The following is a 21893-nucleotide window of genomic DNA, read 5'->3' on the forward strand; positions in this document are numbered from 1 at the left end:
ACTGATAGAAATACGTACAGGTTAGTAATGGATAAGGTCTCAGTCTCCTATACAGCCAACACCTTCTCTGCACTGCCTGGAAGGACTCACTCATGCTCCCTTTCTCCAGGTCCATTCAGGCACCAGTCACTTAGTGGCAGGGATGTGGCTTGGTAATGCTGTATATTTGTGGGTATAAGATTTTTACTCTCCTATGGGCACTCCTGTACACTCCAACTTTTTATTTTGATATAATCCCATTTTTTTGAGTGTCTCTCCTAGTTGCTGTGCCCGTTTCTCCTACTCCCATCTTGCAGTAGTTTTGTTTTGGATCTGATGTTGAGGACTTTGATCCCCTTTGACTTGATAATGGTCTATGGTGACAATGAGGGAGCATAGTTTTTCCAAAGCCACTTATTGAAGAGGCTCTTTTTTTCCCCACTGTACATTTTGGCTCCCTTTTCTGTTCCATCGACCTTTGGACCTATTTTTGTGCCAGTACCAAATTGTTTCTGTTATTATAGCTCTATTATCAAGCTTGAGATCTGGGATTGGGATACCATCAGCATTGCTTTCTTTGCCTGACGTTTTTCTCTTTTTTGTTTTGTTTTGTTTTTTGCCAGTCCTGGGGCTTGAACTCAGGGCCTGGGCACTGTCCCTGGCTTCTTTTTGCTCAAGACTAGTATTCTACCACTTCACAGCACCACTTCCGGCCTTTTCTACCTATGTGGTGCTAAGGAATCGAGCCCAGGGCTGAATGTATACAAGGTGAGCACTTTACCTCTAGGCCATATTCCCAGCCCCACATTTTGCATTTTTGATATGCCTCATATCTTTACTTTTTAGACCTTAGGCTCTAGACATTTTTAATTATCACTATACTACATAGTAAATTCAATGTTTTTCTTTAAATTTATTAAAACAATTTAAAAATGTTAAGTCACTGTCATTAGCCATTCATTGTATAAGTTCCTCACCAAAATGACCATTGTAAACTGGATCTCTCTCATAGCTGATGTCCTTTTTCCTTTTCTACTTTTACTGACGTTTTTAGAAATGATCTTAAGTCTTACTGTAATGTGTCTAATTATGATTTTTTTCTTCCCTATTTTGTTTAAAACTCTAAATGTCATTTCATTATCAGGATTTCAATCTTTACTTTTGGAGAATTGTCACTTTTCACAAAGACTTTCTTCCTTTTTATTTTCTCTCTCCATTTGGAATTTCTAGGTACTAAATGTCATGTCTCTTATTCCTGCCTCCATTTACTATTTTCTGAATGATCTTATGGAAAATAAATATCTCTCTAAAAAGGAGATAGCATTTATCTTATAAATTAATGCTACCATTTCCCTAAATGTTCCTTTTGCAGAAGCAACCAGAAGGTGCAATGCCTTATTCTACCCACTAGGTGTCAGACATTCATTAAGAAAATCAGAGCCTCGCCTTCCTTTTTTTCAAGCACTGTTGAGTAGTAACTATGGTAGGTAGCTATAAAACCTGAAAAAGCCCTTTGACAGGTATTTTCCAAACTACTCACCTCCCAACAGAAGGTTTAATCTCCAGTGTCAATAACAGGATTAGTGTGTGAGCCAGCCTTCTCTGAGTTTGCAGGAGAAGTACTTCTGATTTCTGCTTCTCGTTCAAGCCATAATTCTTGCAAAGCAGAGTAGATTGCCAAAACCCCTCATAATGAATAATTTCAGGAGGCACTGTTGTCAGCATTGTTACTTAGGGTAGTGACTATGGATAGGTGACTTAAAATCCCTAAAAAGCTCTGATCAGGGCCATCTACACAATGGGAGCAGTGACTGACTCCATAGAGTTATTGAGGGATTCGGGGAGATGATGCAGGCACGGTGTGTGTGTGTGTGTGTGTGTGTGTGTGTGTGTGTGTGTGTGTGTGTGTGTGTGTGTGTGTGCCTGAGTGCGCATGTGCCCTTTGTTGTTTCTTCTTCTGTAAAATGTGGGGCCTAGGGAATGGGTCTCTAAATTCTGCATGAATATTCAGTGTTCAATGAACTTTCATTTATCCTTGGAGAAGGTCAAACTGCACAAGTCTTTTCTAAGCCATGAACAATTCCTGGAATTATTTGCAAGGCTAGTGTATGAAATGGAAATAAATGAGAGCTATGGGTGGCAGAGAAGTCTGATGCTTGGATCTGGAATCCTAGGCCATCAGGGCTAGCCAGGAACAGTGCCCAGGCTCTGAGTTCAAGCCCCAGGACTGGCAGAAAAAACAAATCTTGGACTTTTTTTTGTTGTTTTGTTTTTTTTTGCCAGTCCTGGGCCTTGGACTCAGGGTCTGAGCACTGTCCCTGGCTTCTTTTTACTCAAGGCTAGTACTCTGCCACTTGAGCCACAGCGCCACCTCTGGCCATTTTCTGTATATGTGGTGCTGGGGAATTGAACCCAGGGTTTCATGTATAAGAGGCAAGCACTCTTGCCACTAGGCCATATCTCCAGCCCACAAATCTTGGATTTTGAACATTGTAAGGCAGTTACCAAAGTCAAGCTCTAGTTGTTTTATATTGTGAGAAGGCACAAAGAGGCTTCTTGTGGGTAGAGACCCTAAGGCTGTTAGTGCTAGTATATACCAGTCCCACACATTAAACATTGAACATTGGGTTTAGTTCAGATCAAGTGTTAGAGAAGATGGCATAGTCTCTGCCTAGAGTTGCTCAGAGATTTGAAGAGAGACACAATGAGGCTGCTAGTAGAACATCACATAACAAACAAGTGCCACGATGGATGCTTTGGGAAAGCAGAATAAGGTTGGGGTGGGATCAGAGAGGAAAGGAATCCTGAGTTAACATTTGAAGGAAGAATGAACATAGTTTGTCAAAGTCAGAATAAAGAAGGGGAGAATGGGCCTAGGCAGAGGCACTGCCTTGCATTCTATTGTGTAGAAACAATTCTGAGCAGTTTAGGGGTGCTGAGGGGTGCTGGAGCAGACTGGCAGTAGTGGCCAGTGGAGCTAGTAAAGTAGGCTGGGTGGTGATCTAGAGAGCACAGAACCCCTCTTCTCTCATGCCTCACCAGGGCTTCCCAGCAAGACCCCCAACCCGTGATGTGTACCATCTAGGGTCATGGATTGATGAGAGAGAGGCGCAGGCAGAGCCACTGACTCCAGCTTCACCTTCAAGTCATGTTAAATATGAAGTCGCTCCTCAGATGGCCACAACAGCCTCTCCAGGAGACATACTCCTAGAAATGTCATACCTTGACTAGGTTTAAGGAACATTTTCCAGGTCTGTTAATCCATCCTGATGAAAAGGACTCAGGATTGAAACTGAGAACACAACAGCAGAGTTTGCCCAGGACCAGGAGATGGCCAGGAAAGTAATGCAAGATGGGTAGTAGAGACTTGTCTTGGGCCTCTCTGTTCATCAAGTGAGTCTATCCATTGGAGACTCAGGACACAGAGGGAGCTTCTCCATCATCCTGAAGCCCAAAGCCTTCCAACAGAGCTGATAGAGTTCATGCTCCTCCATCTCAAAAGGTCAGGCGACTCCCTGCACTTCCTTACAGTGCCTAAACTATCCCAAACCTTTCCCCAAGCCAGAGAGGTGTTGTGAATTGGTCTATGGTCCAGGCTGAATATTCAGATATGTTTAAGCATCAGACCAAGTCAAGCAGAGTTATAGAAGGAACCCAAACTTAGAAAAGATAAGGGAACAAGCAGGGAGGGATACTTTCAGGAAGAAGGTAGCTAAGCAGATGGCATGAGAAACAGCTGACTCTTTAAACACACACACACACACACACACACACACACACACACACACACACACCCCAAGTTGTTGTTTGTTGGGAGGTTGCTTTTTTTTATTATTTCTTAAAACTATTGCAAAGGAAAAACCACTGGCAATATTTCCTGTTCTCTCTAATTGACAGATTCCTTCCATGGGCAACTCCCATGAGAGAATGTAGCCTGGTGTGTGTGAACTGGTCCTTAAATATTTCTTCAAGCTTGCTTCTCTGTCTGGGTTAATAACCAAGTGTCTGGGGGTAGAGCTTCCCCAGACTCCCTTGAGCTGGACTATTTATCATGGCAGCAGCTGGAGATAAGCTGGACACAAAGAGGATTTGTATCTCAAGAGGGTCAGCCCCTAGATACAGAAAGTGGAGGAATTTTCTCATTAGGATAAAATCAGTGGTGGAATCTGGGTTTTTATTGCATACCCCTTGTGCAAATGGCAGCGAGGAGGGAGGAGGGTTCTGGAGGGGTAAAGAGCTCCATGGTGCTTTCACTGGATGGCTTAAAGTTTGGGAGGTGAAAGACATGGAATCAGCACTTATGAAGCTTTCTGGGAGATGGTGGGGCAGGGGTCCATCTACAAGAACTTTCTGGACTTTATTTGTTCCCATTGCCACAGGAGAACCATAGTGCGGAACATTGGAGGATGTATTCCAAATCTGAGTGGGTCCAGCAGAAAGTATTGCTGGGTGAATGGATTGCAGAGTATCCTTAGGGCCAGTGTCTGAAAGAGATTGCTGTGTTATCACCGTGGCCAGGTTGTGCTGGGACACTCAGTGTCATGGGAGTGGGACGAGGGGAAATAGTCCACGCACACAGAATTCTGAGACATTCCTAGGATTCCCTCACCTCAAAGAGATTCCAAAGCGGGAGAAAAGAAGAATCTCTCTGGGTTTCCAATCCTACATTAGTTAATCCCACAGACTTTGAATATTAACTGGGGCTCCCTAGCAGTAACACACAGACATTGGGAATGAGGTGGATTTCTGAGTGGTTTCTGGTTGTCAGTTTTCTTTACTGCTGTAAGCCCAAAGGAAATGACCAGTGTCCTAGTTTGAAATGGACTGCCAGTCTTCTGGCATTCTGAGGCACTCTAAATATCCGGTTAGCATAATACCTGGAGGGCAGGTATGATGGCATTCTCGTCCACTGCCAACGAGGTGAGAGAGGTGCCTGTCTCAATTCTCACCAATGTCACCACAGTGCCCTGGACAATAATATACACACATATATACATATACATGTGTACATATATTTCTACAATTCAAAATTGCCTCAGAATTATTTTATTTTGTTTCACAATCTCATACAATTTAAGCTAAACGTAACAGTGTTGTATAAATGATGAGAAAGGAAGGCATGTTGCAGGCACATTTCACACCTGAATTGACTATAGAAGCTGATCTCAAAGCCATCCAATGGACAAGAACAACTGGAGAATGGTCACTGGAGCACAAGCTTCGAGAAAAAGGTTGCCATTGTAAGTATTTTCAATGCCCGCTCCAATGCATAGAATGCACCAGATTGGGTTTTTTGTGTTATTCCTGCTTTCCCAGAGTACTATGCTGCGCCCCACTGTGGAGCAAGCGGACTTAGAGACAGCTCAGTTGTTCTTTTCGCACCACTTCTGAAGAACCTTCTGTGGGAAATGGAATTAGGCAGAATGGGCTAAGGACTTTGGTGCCAAGGATGCCTGGGACACAGAGAAGGGAGCCCCTGTATCCCGCCTGCCTGGACTAAGGAGTCCATGCTCTGGCCGTCATCACAGCAAATGTGAGGGCTAGATGGGAAAGGCTCCATCTTTTCCCTTATAAGGAAATTAAAGGTCTAGCCAATTCTCTTCTATAAGTTCTCTGGATCCTAGGACCTGACAAAGGGTTGAGACAGCAGTGGGGCGAAGGAGCACCAGCCAGTCTTATCCAAGCCATGTTTTCTTAGTGAGTAGCAAAGCTGTTCCAGTGCAAGGGAGCCATAGGAATAATTTCCCAGAAGTCTGTAATGTTGGGTATTTTGCTGACACTTACTAATGATGATTCTTTGGGTGCTGATAGCCACTCGGTTCCTCTTGGGAGGAATGAACATACATGAACACACTCCCACCCTTTCTAGGCGGAAGGGGTTGTGGCCTAGAGCATGATCCATCGAGCATTTGTATTTCCTCTTGGCTTCTTCCCATGGAGGGTCTATCCTGTGCACATCATGTTGATGTCCCTGAAGCAGCCATAGTGGAACAGGACACACTCACACGGGTCTGCCAGTCTGGGACACAGATGATGGCATATCCTAAGTCATTTGCCTTCCATGGGTCTCAGCTAGAGGTCTGTCAGTAGCACCCATCTTCCTCATGTTTCCACCTCCCTCTGTTTCTCACCCTTCCAGGCTCACAAAGCAAAATGCCAATGTTCTCTACCTCATCAGCCAGCCTCCAGGAACCCCTACTCCCCATCAGTCAGGAAAAGAAAAACACAAATGCAACCGAATCATTTTATTATGCAATTTCCTTCTACCAGAACATCTCTAAAAATATAAATATGAACTCTCTAAAACATACTCAGAATAGATCTGAAATCTTCTTCCTTTTCCAAACTGGGTCCAAATGTGTTCTTTAGAAACTGATGGATTACAAATGCGTGACTTCCTGTCACCCGTCACCCAGGCACAGCATTCACAGATTCGGTTCTCTCTGCACAGGGGCCATCATCTTCCTGTCAGATTCTGGAAGTTCACCTGGTAACCTATCAGAATAAAGCTATGGCTACATGCCTAGAGCAGAGTTGAGGAGAAACACAGAGATAAGATTCCATGGGCCCAACTTCTTTAAGTTGGCCCTGTTCAAAGACAATGAAGCAGAGAAATCAAGGCGCTTCATTTTTCATTTCTCTATCCTTACATGAACTGGGATACCTGAAGGCCACGGTGCCAAAGAAGCTAGGCTCAGCAAGATGGATTCATAGGGTCCTCCTAGCTGATGCTACAATCAGACTATGGAGGTACACAGGAAAGCAAGTAGGGCTTCTGAGGGGAGAGGGGTCTGAGCTGAAGTCATCAGTAGCCATTCCTGCAGGACCCAGGGAAGTACTTTGTCCCTGGTACCAGGCACTCTATCTTTAGCATCTTAGGATTCAGTGCTGGCTGGTCTCCCAAGGTGGTAGTATCATACCCACAGGAAGGAGATGACTGAGACATAGCAGCTAGAAGTTGGTACAGAACTCTATGGTCCCTATTTAGTGTCAGACATGATTCTGAAGAACTCTAGTAGTTCTTCAGTTCTAGTAGTTCTTCACCTAGCAGTAGTTGTATGCCAACCAGGTGAAATCCCTTGGCTAATCTTGCCTCCGAAGGCCCGAATTCTAACAGCAGCCTGGGTACTTTAAGCAAGCCTAGCACCATCTGTGCTATGGCTACTGTGTTGCCTGGTCTTTGGGGACCAGCAGCCCCCAGACTGCAGGCACCTGCTGAGTTTCTGATCCTGTCAAAGAAGTAAATGGGCCTTCTGGTGTGGAGAGCTTGTACTCAGACAGTGCTGAGAGTCTCTACCCCTACAGGCTTAGCTTTGTTTGGGGGTAATGTCCCACATCACTGGAAGAATTCACAGGACATCAAATGCTCCTCTCCAAACTCAGGGTCAGACAGCAATTATCCTCGGGATGTTCTTGGAGGAAGGCAGGACCTACACATGGGGTTATAGCTCTGCTCACTCCACCAGGGCCTGTCTGAACGAACCCTTATCTGAGGAGAAGAGACAGGACTTAGTATGAGGTAGCTAGCCAACCTTTGCTTTTGGGGCAATGGAAGACAGCATCATAGAGAAGGGGTGGGAGGGCAGAGACAAGGCTGAACTACTGCCCAAGCAAGAATGCAAAACAGCATCCACATCTGAGGGAATCTTCAGTTTTGGAGGAATTAGCATAAATGGTTTATGTCACAGTGGGCTTAGTTGTGCTGAACTGGGGGTGAGTCCTTGGGGGGGGGGTGTCCCAGAGCTCATGGGAAGCCAAATAATGAGCAGAAAAGGGAAAGCTACAGGTATCACATCAAGAAGACAGCAGCTATAGATCCTTTGTTTAAGAAAAGGGATAGTCTTCTTGCAGCCCCCCCCACCCCAACTACCAACTACCCTTAGTGGGGACCACCACAGGGTATCCTGGCCACCGGAAGACAAGACAATAGGCCTCCTGGTGGGAACAGAAAAGCAGGTTAACTCAGGAGGGCAGGAACCAGTTAAGGTAAGGTGAACCTTGTTGGACCCTGACACAGATCATGACGGCAGAAAGCAGTGGAGCAGCACTGGGATGTCCACAAGGAAGAAGCAGGCTGGAGGCCTCTCCAGGGGGCCCCAGCACTGCAGGAAACTCAGGCAACTTCCAGCACAAGCACAAAGCACCTGCCACGTAATGAAAAGTGCTTTGCCTCCACAATTCTCATCTCATTCCAGTCTCTCACGTGCTTCATTCCTGGCTTCGGGGTGGCCCTGAGGAGCTTTTCTCATCCCTAATGACACACTGCACTGTCCCGACTCTACTTCCTTTTCCATGACCTCTATTCCTGACTCTTGCAAGACCACACACAAACCTTCCTGGGTTCTCCTCTCAGAACAATAGCAAAGCAACATCAGAATATACTCTGCTGCCTCTGCCTAGCTATGGTCTCATATGCACACTCATGCACTCCACACACACACACACACCACACAGCAAGCTGGGCATAGCTTGTCACATCATCTTCCCCAGTGCTTCTTCCAGATGGGGAACCTCTAATTGGATGAGGAAAACCTTGAGAATTCTGGTAACAGGATTTGCACCTCGGTGAAGCCCTTAAGGCCTCAGGTTTGGTAAGGACCTCTTCTGGCCTTACTCCAATGACAGAGGAAAGATGGCAACCAGGATCCTGTGCTCTCTTGGGGCCAGGAGGAGCATGGCTGAGCTGTGGTAAAGGCGTGTAGCTTTCCAGGCCAGGCCCCATCATCAAGCCAAGCGCATCATTCCTTGCCCAGACTTCCCCTGACGCAGAGAGCCTCTGTTTCAATATGGAGGAGAGACAAGGAACCCAGACATGGGGAAGAAGAATACATAGCCTAGGGGACATGGGCACAGAGTTCCTACCCAAGCCACCGTTCTGGGTAGGTGGGCCTTCAGTTGAGCTCCAGTAGCCAAAGGCTGCAGTCAATACTGAGGAGCTTCCAGAGATGGCATCCCTGTCTTTTTTTTTTTTTTTTTTTTTACCATTCTTCAGACAGACTTTCTAGCTAGGACTATTCAGATACTTCTGGATCTGAAACACCTGGAATGGAAAGTGGGCTCTCAGCTGGTTTCTTGTACAAGGAAGACAAAAGGTGCATGGAGCAGGGGCAAGGGCTTGTGTGTGCAGTGGAGGGGAATGAAAAGGGAAGAGGATGTTCAGCAGGGAAGACAAGAGGCTCTACTCAAAGGAGAGAAGGTCTGGGTGAGGGCCCTCATTGTCAAGGCTGGAGGTTCGTGACCGAGAAGTGGGACTGTAGTCTTCCCAGGACTCAGCCAGGCTCATGGGGCTCAAACTGAGTTTGAGGCCATTCCTCTCAATGAGGCCAGAAGAGGCGGCTCTTCTGTGCTCAGCTGCCTTGATTGTGGATTCATCCTGGCTGTCCTTGTTTATCAGGTCAGGGACTGACCTGGAGACCTCACCATTAGGCAGATCATTGTCCCTATCACCCAGTTCCATGGTAGTGTCTGGCTGTGAAATGTCTTCCACTGAGACAGGCTGGGCAGTGGGAGGGGAGTCCTGGGGCTGCCCAGATGGCAGCTCTGTCCCATACTCTAGACTGCTCAGGACAGGCTGTGGTGAAATCAGCATGTCCTGGGTGGTCTTCAGGGCACGTGGGGTCCGCTTTCTGGTTATGGGAGGTGGTGGATCCAGCCGAGGGAATGTTTCTGGGACTGACCTGTAAGGTTGATGGAAATAAACATATACATATTACAGATGGTAAGACATGAGTCCACACCACATTCTTTCTTCTCTTACTCCAACTGGACCTTTGACCCATCCACTCAATGAGCACTTCAGCCCTTGGGCTCTGGTTCTGGGTTTAGGGAATACATTTTAGCAACTAAGCCTTGGGATCACCAAGGAGCTGTGTCAGCTCAGAACCTATGCTGTGAGCCCCACAGAGGGCATCACCTCTGAGGCCCACATGTTCAGAACCAAGCCTGGAAAGGACCTGCTACAAGGAGGTAAAAGTATGACAGCCTTCATCCCCCCCTCCCAGTGAGTATTCAGTGCGAGACAGTGGTTCTCAGGAAAATCCATCTGGGGAGCTACCAGGCAACACTTGGGTTTGGTGCCAGATCTGCCAAATACTAAATGCGTGGCCCCAAGCTACTTATGTCACCTCTCTGAACTTGAGTCATCTGGGCTGTATGAGTATGAGATTAGATGATACATTGATTATCTGGCTCAGGGATAAGGATGTAACAGCTGTTAAGTAGGTTTTCTCTGGTCATGTATTGGTATGGAGGTGGATGCTGACTTCCATGAACATGTTTGTTGTTTTTTTTTCCTTCACCTAACAATTTCATAGCTACTCCTCAGGGATGTTCTTCCCCGGACACACGGGAGTTTGAGTGGGATACTGAGTAGGTGTGAAACTCACTTTTCATCTTCCAGGAAGGGCCCTGATGCTACATCAGCCACAGCAGCCAGCTGGGCCTCTGCTGTCTTGTTGATCTCCATCACCCCAACGCTACCAAGGCTTGAAGGTTCTTTTCTTCGCAAGAGATCATTGACTTTGGCCCCCATGGCTTTGCCCAGGTTCTTGAGGTGCTGGCTGCTGCCGACCCTCAGTCCCGGCCCTCCAGACTCTGCAGAACCCAAGGGGGCAGAACTGGGAGCTGGAGGCCTGGACAAGTGTGGGAAGGAACGGCTGGACTGCAGCTTCGGAGTAAGAGCTGTGTTCAAATTCTCAAACATGCTGTGGTCCACTATGCACAAAGGGAAAAAGAGAAAGGCATTTTAGTACAGAGAAGTAGGCCTTTGGGCCACATCACTTCGATTTTTCTTTCTTTACACTTCACCCCAAGCTTGGAAACATTCAAGAGAGTACCAACAAAGGTGCGCTTGAACTTTCCAGGGAAGTTTTCCTGGTGGGGCATAGGACTAGAAATTCCACTTCTGCCCTACCCAAGTTAATCAGTGACACACTCAAGTCATAAAAAGGTGAGCTTATTCCTTTAAGTCAGCCTCCATGATTCAGATTCCCTTTACCATGGGATCAGCAGGATCATGGAAGTAGGGAGAAAATGAGGATGAAACAATGAAATGTGACAGTTTTCCACTGCTGTGTGCACAAGCTGAGCCTGAGCCCCCTGACTGAGGTTCTGGAGTAGGAGCCCATGCAGAGATAGCAAGCCACAAGAGCAGCACGTTTTCCCCATGGAGAGTAAGGCAGCTGTTCCTGCGGTGGGACTTGGGAGGGCAGGCCAGCTCACATGCAGAGAGGCCAGGTGCTGGATCATAACCAGAGTGTGCCACAGACAGGTGTTTGCTGCTGGTGAAGTAGGAGGATCCTGACTGACCCCAGCTCACTTAATCCTTAGTGAAGGCTATTCCTATATGAGGAAGGGATTCTGAGTAATAAATGGTGAGTCCTGAGGTCACACTAATTGTTGGTGGGCTGGAACTAGAACTCTAGTATTCTAGCCTGAGATCAAGGCTCTTTCCATTGCTTAGTTCATAGGAGTGCTATCTATGTAAATGTGCCTAGAAAATGGTTCTTCACTCTGAGATCTCACTTTGGCTTGAATAATTAACCCAAAGGCTGGGTACAGAACTACTGAGTTGTAAATACTTGTAAGGAAGAGGCTATGCCTTGTCCATCTTTGTTGCTTTAGCATCTAGCCTGGCTCTGGTGTACAGCAGGTATTCAGTAAGTGTCTTGAGTTTCATTGCCCATATCCATTTTGCAGATAGACAATTGTGGAGAACAAGGTGATAGTCCCAAAGTTTGCTGTTGAAAGGGACAGAGCTCCAAGCTCTTTGCCATGTCCATATGCTGGGTACCCTCTTCCCACCTGAAAACTCAGTTCAGTCATCAAGGCAATCAGATCTACTTTGGGCCTTGAGACTGGGGCTAGGATATCCACATCAATTGCCCCACTTTCAATCTTGGAAAAGGAACATGTATACCCACCACACTAATAGGAGTTTCCAGTCTTTCCCACAAGCAGGACTACCAACTTCTGATTATTCTTCTAAGAGTGTATCTTGCCATGCCATCCGCTCTGGCACAATCTATTACATCTCATACATATATCATTTTCCTTACTCAAGGAAAAAGTTTTTTGCAAATAGGCAAAAATTACATAGATATGAAACAACTGCACTGTTGTTCCCAATTCTAGAAAGTTTCTGGATCACCAAGAAAAAGTAAATCCTAGATTTGACATTTCTGTGGAGGTTTCCTTGTGTTTTCAGAGCACATACATTTGTTTTTTAAAGTACAAAACCTCCTGTCAAAGGGATTTGTATATTATGAGCCCCATTATTATTTTTAAAATATGCTTTTTATAACAAATAACTTTTGGATTATGTGACATTTACCTGTATCACTTGCTTTCTACTCTTCATAATGTGGTCTACAAAATGCACTGCATGCTTAAGTAATGGAAAGGTAACCTCTCATGCTCTTTATCTACTGCTGCCTTAATCTTTCTGGCAAATCTACCTTGTCTCTGTAAGAAAATGGTAAGCTTCTCAAGAGGTCCAAGAATCCAGAGTGCTTTTTATCTTCTATGATGCCTGGCTTAGGGATTTTGCAGAATAGCAGGCATTTAATGGGTTTAAGTGAATTTGACTTTTATATGTATTCTTAAAAATTGTTTGCACAATGAGCTAAGATATAGGAAAAACTGTTCCCAAATCTTTTTATATTTACAAAAACAATTCAAAATCCCTCTATAGGAGTGATTGTGGGTTGTTGAGGTCATATGAGGAGAAACTGTCTTTCTTCAGTGGACTCAAGACAGGCCTCCTTTTTTTTTTTTTTTTTGGCCAGTCCTGGGCCTTGGACTCAGGGCCTGAGCACTGTCCCTGGCTTCTTCCCGCTCAAGGCTAGCACTCTGCCACTTGAGCCACAGTGCTGCTTCTGGCCGTTTTCTGTATATGTGGTGCTGGGGAATCGAATCTAGGGCCTCGTGTATCCGAGGCAGGCACTCTTGCCACTAGGCTATATCCCCAGCCCAAGACAGGCCTCCTTTATCTTCATATCTGAGGGATGAACAATGAGTTCCTTTCCTGATGATGGTTCTAAAAGCCCCCACACCCTGTTCCTCCTGCCTCAAGACAGGAGGAATGGTGATTCCAAAAATAATGGTGATGGAAGACAGTGTGATGACTAGATCCCAGCTGGGTGGCTCTCCCAAGAGCATTCCCCAACATGCACACACTCAACAAAGGGGGGTATCTGGGGACACAGTCATCTACAAGAAAGAGGGTATCTTACCTGTCCGAGAAAAGGGCTCGGAAAGCAGGTGGGAAGCAAACAAGAGAAAGGCACATTTTATGTATTGAACAATCACTGTGGAAGAGTCATTCTGTTTGAGCCACCACAACACACAAGATAGGCTTCTCATGCAAGACAGAGGCCCTACTACTAAAAGTGACCAGGTTCCAATAAATTCTTCAGAACACCACCCAAAATAAGGCTATGCTTTAAAAACTCTACAAGAAACACTAATTCAGCCTCCTAAATCCTGACCCTTCAAATCTCTCTCTCTCTCACTGTGTGTATGTGTGTGTGTGTGTGCACGCGCGCGCGTGGGCACTATTGGGGTTTGAACTTAGAGCTCAAGGCACTTTCTTTTAGCTTTTATGCTCAAGGCTGGTGCTCTTCCATTTGAACTGTACCTCCACTTCTGGATTTTTTCTTCACTGGGCTGGTTTCAAAGTGATCCTCAGGTCTCCACCCTCAGTAGCTTGGATGACAGTTCTAAGCCACTGGCACTGAACCTCCCTCAATATTTTGAATACCCTTTACATTAACTGTATCTCAAGTAACTAGTTGGCAGTGGGGGGAGGGATGGAATGTGATGGACCAAGGCAGAAAAATTTCTAAGTTCTCCAAGTCCCATGTGCATTTCACAAGTACACAACTTTCCCTAGGTCAATCATTATATTATAGCCACTAAGACATTCATCCACTCCAACTCAGAGTCCAAATTAACAATTTGGGGAAACCAAGTAGCAGAAAATGTGTCATATTATACAGGGACACTCATGGAGGAAAGAATTAGAAGTCACTTATCCTGACTCCCAGACTCTCTACACAGTGACAAAAATGGTACTGCCAATACCCTTCAGCAGTGCTATTCTAACACATTCTAATGTTTTATGTTTTTTTTTTGGCCAGTCCTAGGCCGTGAACTCAGGGCCTGAGCACTGTCCCTGGCTTCTTTTTTGCTCAAGGCTAGCACTCTGCCACTTGAGCCACAGCGCCACTTCGGGCCATTTTCTGTATATGTGGTACTGAGGAATCAAACCCAGGGCCTCATGTATATGAGGCAAGCACTCTTGCCACTAGGCCATATTCCCAGCCCCAAGAATTTCTATTTCTATTTATTTATTTTTGGCCAGTCCTGGGCCTTGGACTCAGGGCCTGAGCACTGTCCCTGGCTTCTTTTTGCTCAAGGCTACTAGCACTCTACCACTTGAGCCACAGCACCACTTCTGGCCATTTTCTATATACGTCGTGCTGGGAAATTGAACCCAGGGCTTCTTGTATATGAGGCAAGCACTCTTGCCACTAGGCCATATTCCCAGCCCTCTAATGTTTTATGTTTTGTTTTGTTTTTTGCCAGTCCTGGGCCTTGGACTCAGGGTCTGAGCACTGTTCCTGGCTTCTTTTTGCTCAAGGCTAGCACTCTGTCACTTGAGCCACAGCGCCACTTCTGGTCGTTTTCTATATATGTGGTGCTGGGGAATCGAACCCTGGGCTTCATGTATAAGAGGCAAGCACTCTTGCCACTAGGCCATATTCCCAGCCCCCACATTCTAATGTTTTAAAGAAGGACGTGAGAGAGGAAAGTCATGCTCTCCTGTTCTTCAAATGTTTAGGTGCTGGGAATAAATACAGGTGGGAAGGCAAGTCTGGCTCTTCTGGGCAGAAGCGAACACACAGTACCCAGACACTCTCACCACTTTGACAGGAGGGGAAGAGTGGGCTGTGCCTTTCCCTCCTAGCACAAATGTATCACCATTTAAATGTAAAAGCTTGGCTTCATATCTGCTATGATCATGGGGATTGGGCAACTTCTTCTTCTCTCCCAAGCATCACAATCATCTTTCCTTCTTCACTCCATACCCCACTAGTGTACTGGACTGCCATATGGCAAGATGAAACAGAGGGAACAGGCAGCTCTGTTCAGTACCATCTCCCCAGCAAACTGACTTCAAATGAGTAAAATGGGGTGAGCCACCCATCTGTGCCACTTGCTGAAAAGAACTAGTGGACATGGAAACAAAATCTGGTTCCTGTTCTCAAGAAAGATACGCTGAAGAATTTAGGTGTAAAAGGACATAACATTTGTAACTTACCTTCAAATAGTTCAGATAGAAATTAAATAAACCTACTCACATATGGAAGGGGGGTGGCTAGAATGATAAAGTGGAGTATTAGGATAATCTGATAGAGTATATGAGGATGGGAATGTTCTTTGTACTCATTTTATTTCTGTACATTTGTTTTGCTAGTCCTAGGTCTTGAACTCAGGGCCTGGGCACTGTCTCTGAGCCTCTTTGTGCTCAAGGCTAGCATTCTACCACTTGAGCCGGCTTTTCCTGAGTAGTTTATTAGAGGTAAGAGAATCATAGACTTTTCTGCCTACGCTGGCTTTGAACCATGATCCTCAGATCTCAGCCTCCTGTGTAGCTAGCTAGGATTAAAGGCATGAGCCACCAGCACATGGCCATTTTTGTGAATTTTATAAATTTGAACTGATTTTCAAAACATATATAAATAGTGTGCCCCAGACTAAACACAAAAACAAAGAAAACAGGACAAAGTAAAATAAAACCACAAAGATATTTGGTGGCAGTGGTAAGGCAAATAAAGATAGAGAAAAGCATAAGAATAACTCTGACAGGATGGAAGCTCCCAGAACTAGGGGTGGTGGTGGTGGTGGCAGTAGCAACAGTGATGTTGGTGATGTCAAAGGTGCTAATAATAATAAAGAAAAAAAGAGAAGCAGACAGCATCAGCACTATCAGCTCTACTAAATTCTTCCTTCTTTCCAGATATTCTTAGTCAGGACAGGCCACTGAGAAATGACAAGTCAAAACAGCTTTAATAATTAAAAGAAGAAAAGGAAAAAAAATAGTATACAAAAGACAGTATCCACCTTTCAAATGGGTAACCTATCTGGTGAATAGAATCATGTGACCTTGTGATGTCAACTGCACTTAGAATGTTTATCGTCTAGACAACCTGGCCAGCCTCTTGGGAGCAAGTAGGTGAATTCCATACTCTGCTGTGGTCAGAATATGGAGAACTTCTCACTCCTCAGCATCTCTGGACCTCGAATCTCTTCCTCTGTCTTGAACACATTTCCTGACATTATGTCTCCTCATGCCACCAGCCTGCCAGGTAAACTCTGGTGTCACCAGGGAAAGATGTAGGTTTTCTGAAGCTTTTACTCCTGTTCTCTATCAGATCAGTTTAGACCTGGGAGTGAGACAGACAAATTAAACATGTGGAAAAAGTAATTTTTCAAAATACTACATTCCTAGCAAATAATTCTTGCTGTTCTATAATGTATGGCAAGGCAAAAATAGAGAAACATTCTGGTCAAATTTATTTCCCTAATAGTTTAGTGAAATCGCATAGTGGTAGCCTGTCGACATAAAGAGTTTGTTCTTGGCCAGGTGCTAGTGGGTCACTCTTGTAATCCCAGCTACTCAGAAGTCTGGGATCTGAGGACCAGCCAGATTTGAAGACAGCCCAGGCAGGAAGTCTTTGTGACTCTTATCACCAATCAGCCACCAAAAAAACTGGAAGTGAAACTGTGGTTCAAGTGGTAGAGCGCTAACCTTGAGCAAAAAAGTTTAGGGAAAGTGCCCAGGCCCTGAGTTCAAGCATCAGCACCAGCAAAAAGAAAAAGAAAGGGAAAGAGAGAGAGAGAAGGAAAGAAAGAAGGAAGGAAGAGAGGAAGAGAGGGAGGGAGGGAGGGAGGGAGGGAGGGAGGGAGGGAGGGAGGGAAAGGAAGAAAGGGAGGGAGGAAGGAAGAGAGAGAGAGGGAGGGAGGTAGGAAGGAAGGAAAGAAAGAAAAGAAAGGAAGAAAGAAAGGGAAAGAGAAATAAAGAAAGGAAGGAAGGAAAGAAGGAAGGAAGGAAGGAAGGAAAGAGATAAAGAAAGGGAGGAAGAAAAGAAGGGAAAGAAAGAAAAAAAAGAGTATGTTCTCGTGCTAGCTGTGCTTTGATGAGCTGGAGAAGGCTTAGACTTATCAAACTATCAGTTGATGGCTAAGCAGTAGGGCTGAGCACATTATGGACCAAAGGTGGACACAATGAGAACTTGCCTCTTAGTGTGGTCCCTGGACCCACAGCCTCCACAACAGGAAAAGTTGATAAAACGTAGAATCTCAGACCCCTGCCTCAGGCCCACTGAGTCAGAATACGTATTTTTAATAAGATCCCCATGCACATTAAGATTTAAGAAGTACTTTTCTGTGGGGTGGTTCTCTTAAACATACATTTGCTGTATACTTGTTATTTTTTTTTAAACCTATTTCCCAAACTGAGCCCTGGGATTTCAGGCTATTCCTCCCATAATCACAAGTGCAGAAAATTGAACCCAGAGCCTCATGCATTTTTGGCTCACCACTGAGCTAATCCGTAAACTCAGTTCTGCTTTTTTATCAAAGCATTAGCAGATACTCCAGGCCCACATGACAGTTCTCTGGCTGTGATGTTTCAGCTGGAGAACCAGGCTTCTTGTCCTTAAAGGGATCATGCAACATGACTATGCAGCCCATGACCAGAGCTTCTGCTCTGGAATCTGTGTCTCAGAGTAAATTCTCATGGGTGATGAGCCTCAGGAGGGTCAGGCGAGGGGAGGGTCAGGCAGAGAAGTTTCAACCTAGGCCACATTTCAGGTTTGAATGAAATAGCTCTATTTGTAATTCCTTAGCATGCCAATGCAGAATAGTTCTGCTTAGCTGGTCATGGTTTTGTTTGAACACTGGGATAGATAATTTGACATGCAGGTGAGCCTTTAGGTATATCTCAGGAAGCCTGAAGAAGAGAATCCCCAATCTTGCTGAGCTCACCATAGTGTTTCTTCTATAACACAGACATTGCAAAGACAGCAGTACCCAGTGAGGTTTCCAGCCCAGCTCAGGCCCTGCCACCCCAGTACCAAAGCAGCGCTCTCCGGCATGGGGTACATAACACAGTGCCCTCACCAGGTGAGGCCTTTTCCAACTCTGGGTGGGAACAAGCTGAAAATGGACAGGGGCTACGTACCTAAGAGAAGGGAACCTGCAAGCTGGCTCATGCACTGCTTCCCCTGCAGCCTCTTATCCAATCCTTCCTCCTGTAACAGAAGTCCACAGGCCTATAGAAGCCTCTTTCCTTTCCTCTCCCATCTCTCAGTCTTTTGCAGAGAAAAATGAGACTGGAAGTCTCATTCACCTGTCTTTGAATCGAGGACAAGGTATCTTTAGGGAAGGAAGGACCTGAAACCTATCAAGGCTTACTGTCTGAGAGAGGCCTACCTCCCCATATATCTAAAAGCTATTTAAACTAATAGAAAAAAAAAAAGCAGTAGGGGTGATGATGCCTTAGACTGTTCTTCCCACTCCATCATGGGTCCACTTTCAACTGCCAATAAGGTTATCCCAGGTCAAGCTAACTGCTGATGGCTTCCAGCTATCCCAGCTTCACTGCTCCCTGTCCATAGCCCAAGACTAAGACCTAGCCCTTTTCTTTGCAGATTGTACCTTGGGGGACACCCAGAACGGGGAGCAGCTGAGGAGAAACTGTACCATCTACCGGCCCTGGTTCTCCCCTTATAGCTACTTTGTATGCACAGACAGAGAGAGCCACCTGGAGGCCTACAGCTTCCCAGAGGTGGAAAGGGATGAGGGAAGAGGTGACAACTGCCTTCCTGAAGATATGACTGAGAGCATCTGCTCATCCTCTTCCTCCCCAGAGAACACATACTCCCGAGAGGCAACCAAGAAATGCAGGCATGGCCCAGACTCCACGGATTATATCACATCCCAGGACATCATAACAGCCTCCAAATGGCACCAGGCCCAGCAGAATGGCTACAAGTGTGCAGCCTGCTGCCGCATGTACCCCACCTTGCATTCCCTCAAGAGCCACATCAAGGGGGGCTTTAAAGAAGGTTTCAGTTGCAAGGTATACTACCGCAAGCTCAAAACCCTCTGGGGCAAGGAGCAGAAGGCCTGGCAAGGGGACAGGCTCTCTGCAGGCAGCTGCCAGGCCTTCAAGTAGTCTTGCTGAACACCTGAAAATAGGAGATGAAGCCTGTTTATGTCTCTAGAGTGATGCCAATAAATCAGTTAGTCACAGCCTCCTGTCAAATTTGAGGTCACCCTGCACCACTGGCTGTCCTTTCTGTATCCAGCGAGTTCTCATCATCTTCATCTAGTGGTTGCCTAGCAACACTAGAGCCACCTCCCTTCCCTCCTCTTTTTCTAAAATAAAAACAATACCCGAAGTTTGAGAATATCCTCTAAGACAGTGATTCTCAAAGTGAGGTGCTCAGACCAGCAGAATTGGCATCCTAGGGGAATTGGCTAGACATGAACTTCTCAGGACTCACTCAGACCTACTGAATCAGAGACTCTAGAGTGGGAGCCTGACCACTTGTGCCAAACCAACCTTCAAGGTGACCCTTGAAGCAGCTCAGATCCTGAGAAATACTGCTGTAGTTCTGGCCTATCCTGGCCTATCCAAGCAGTCCCTGCCCCATAGTGGGGACAAGGAGTTATTTCCAGGAAGAACCACCCCTATAGTTTGAAAGGCTTCCTAAATGCTAACATATGAGAGGGAGAATGCAGAGGACATTATACTCCTGAGAAAAAAGAAAAAGATGAGGAGTATGGGCCCATCTCCCCTGCATATAGCATCATCACTCAAAATAGGCACCTCTTGCTGAAGCAGAAAAGGATCACTTTTAACCCAGGGGACATCTTTTCATGGCTGCAGTTTTGTCCTGTTATCATGTAAATGTGCCTAGTGGACAGCCTGACCCTTATTCCATTTCTGCACAAACCTCGCTGAAAATGTGACACTGAAAAGAGTGATCATCAGATGCTGCAAGGATGCCTATTTTGTCCATTATGTGGGCTAAAAAAAGAAGAAAGGTTGAACACTTGCTGGTCCTATTTTAGGTTTGATTTCCTCCTGGCTTCAGCTCCATGGTGGTTGTGGGCCCTTTCACTGCTGTGAGGCATTTCCTATCAAGGACCTGGCCCCATCCCTCCCTTAGTCTTTGCCTCCCTGATGAGTGGGCCTATGAGTGGGCCCTCTGTCCTTTCAGTGGGTACACAGTAACTCTTCCTGCAGTCAAATTTTCCTTGTCATTGAGCTGCTAAAATCATAAGTAGCTCTCATTCCCTCCAGAGTGAGACAAAAGCTGGGCTCAAAACCCTGTCCCTCATGTGCTGTAAGACTAATGTAAGGACACTCCTGGTCCTGCACTCCCAATGTCTGTTCTCATACATTCTGTTCCTCTCACATATAGCCAGGGTCCAAGACTGCCTATTTTCAGGCTCAGGATCTGGGGCATTTAGGTCATCACCTGTCCATTCTGAGGTCAGGTGGTCTCTAGGCAACCATGACATCATTTCTAGGCATCTATCCCCTGAGGGAGTGGAGGAATGACTGGGCATCTTTTTAGTCCTCATTCTGAGCCAGTGTTTCTTAACCAGAAAAGCCACCTGGACTCTGGCAGGAGTCTCTTCATTTATAAGCAAAATGATTCCCAATTGAGAGAAGTGGTATAATCTGACTCTCTAAAGCTGGTCTACAGAAGCCATAAGTGGAGGTGCCATCTTCCTCCATCCTCCAGAGAGCATGTGTATCCTTTCTAAACCATGTCACAGAGTTGATATTGCCCAGGTTGGGAAGCAGGTAAAGGAAGGAGGACAGTAGGAGCAGGTAAAATAGAGGAAGCAAGAAAAGACTATAGAAAGGCATTTAGAAATAAGAAAGATTTTTATTTAGCAAAAGCCAGTAGGCTAGTGACAACATCCAGGGAGTAAGTGCACTTACATTAACAGAATCTTGTCCCAGAGAGTTGATCCAACAGAGTTAATGACACACAGTTTTAGGAAGAGAAGACTAGGGGGAGGGAGGAAGCAGTCAAGCAAAGAGTAAATAAAGGAATGCAACTCCTAAACAAGGCAGCTGAGAAAAGGGAGGCTTGAAAGAGGTTTTACAGATAGCATTGATACAAGCAGGAATATAAGAAACACAATTTTCAGTCCCATATGTAGTCCATCCTGTGCAGTCCATCCTGGCTCTGCACCTATAAGTCCTTGTGTGCCTGAGTCTGCTGGCACCTGGAGCAGGCTGGGGTAGGTACCAACAAGGTCTGCACCCCTGGTGTCCACATGTCCTCCATATAGGGCCGAGTAGAAGAGTAGAAGAGAGGAAGGCAGAGTTGAGTTAGCAGAGCAGGAAGCAAGGAGGGAGGAGGACAGAGAAGCATTGCTGAGAAGTCAAGTCAGGTCTGCAACATTCCCTTTCTTCTTCAGTAGCTCCAGTGAAGGGTAGGTGTTTGGTGACCCTGCAAGGCCCCTAAATCTGTTCTTCATCTCTCATCACTATGCACCAAGTTGTACAGATTTGAGTACATTAAGGAGAGGGGCAACCCATGAATGTTACTCCAGGGAGGGTATGAGTCAGATAAAGGTTAGAGTTGAAGGCAGAAACTGACAATAAAAGTCTTGAATGGGTGCCAAATCATCACATAACTGGGTCCCCAGTCGGCATCAACTAGTCTTTTCAGTTCCTTAATATTACCTCTATTTTTTCTTTTCCTTTCAACATTTTCAAGACTCTTAGAAGTTATCTTTCCTACCCATTCTCCTGTCCTAACCTACTTTTCCATCTACAGTTCATATACCTAATCCATTGACCTCTAGTTTTATCCTTA

At 45.7% G+C, this 21893-nt stretch overlaps 2 protein-coding genes across 5 annotated transcripts in view; one reads left to right on the forward strand and one right to left on the reverse strand.

The window, feature by feature from the left end:
- Positions 1-6209: 6209 nt before the first annotated feature.
- LOC125359028 (carboxyl-terminal PDZ ligand of neuronal nitric oxide synthase protein-like) overlaps positions 6210-21893 on the reverse strand; it is a 287746-nt gene continuing 272062 nt past the window's right edge. For all 4 annotated transcript variants that reach the window (XM_048356477.1, XM_048356476.1, XM_048356480.1 and 1 more), the window contains 2 exons: positions 10365-10692; positions 6210-9656 (listed from right to left, as the gene is read on the reverse strand). In XM_048356477.1, the coding sequence (XP_048212434.1) occupies positions 9158-9656; positions 10365-10692 (827 nt within the window). In that variant the 3' untranslated portion in view covers positions 6210-9157. The remainder of the gene's footprint in view (positions 9657-10364; positions 10693-21893) is intronic.
- Spata46 (spermatogenesis associated 46) lies at positions 15558-19235 on the forward strand. The gene is made up of 3 exons (XM_048356481.1): positions 15558-16349; positions 18055-18168; positions 18696-19235. The coding sequence occupies exons 1-3, from the start codon at positions 16247-16249 to the stop codon at positions 19220-19222; spliced, it is 744 nt and encodes a 247-aa protein (XP_048212438.1). The 5' UTR covers positions 15558-16246; the 3' UTR covers positions 19223-19235.

This window comes from Perognathus longimembris, chromosome 11 (assembly GCF_023159225.1).
Source record: "Perognathus longimembris pacificus isolate PPM17 chromosome 11, ASM2315922v1, whole genome shotgun sequence".
NCBI lineage: Eukaryota > Metazoa > Chordata > Mammalia > Rodentia > Heteromyidae > Perognathus > Perognathus longimembris.

Excerpts from the sequence above, each read along its gene's own strand:
- Spata46 (XM_048356481.1), top strand. The coding sequence starts at position 16,247 with ATGGAGAACTTCTCACTCCTCAGCATCTCTGGACCTCGAATCTCTTCC. Across the intron at positions 16,350-18,054 it reads TCATGCCACCAGCCTGCCAG|ACATTGCAAAGACAGCAGTA; the intron begins GTAAACTCTGGT and ends TCTATAACACAG. Across the intron at positions 18,169-18,695 it reads TAACACAGTGCCCTCACCAG|ATTGTACCTTGGGGGACACC; the intron begins GTGAGGCCTTTT and ends TTTTCTTTGCAG.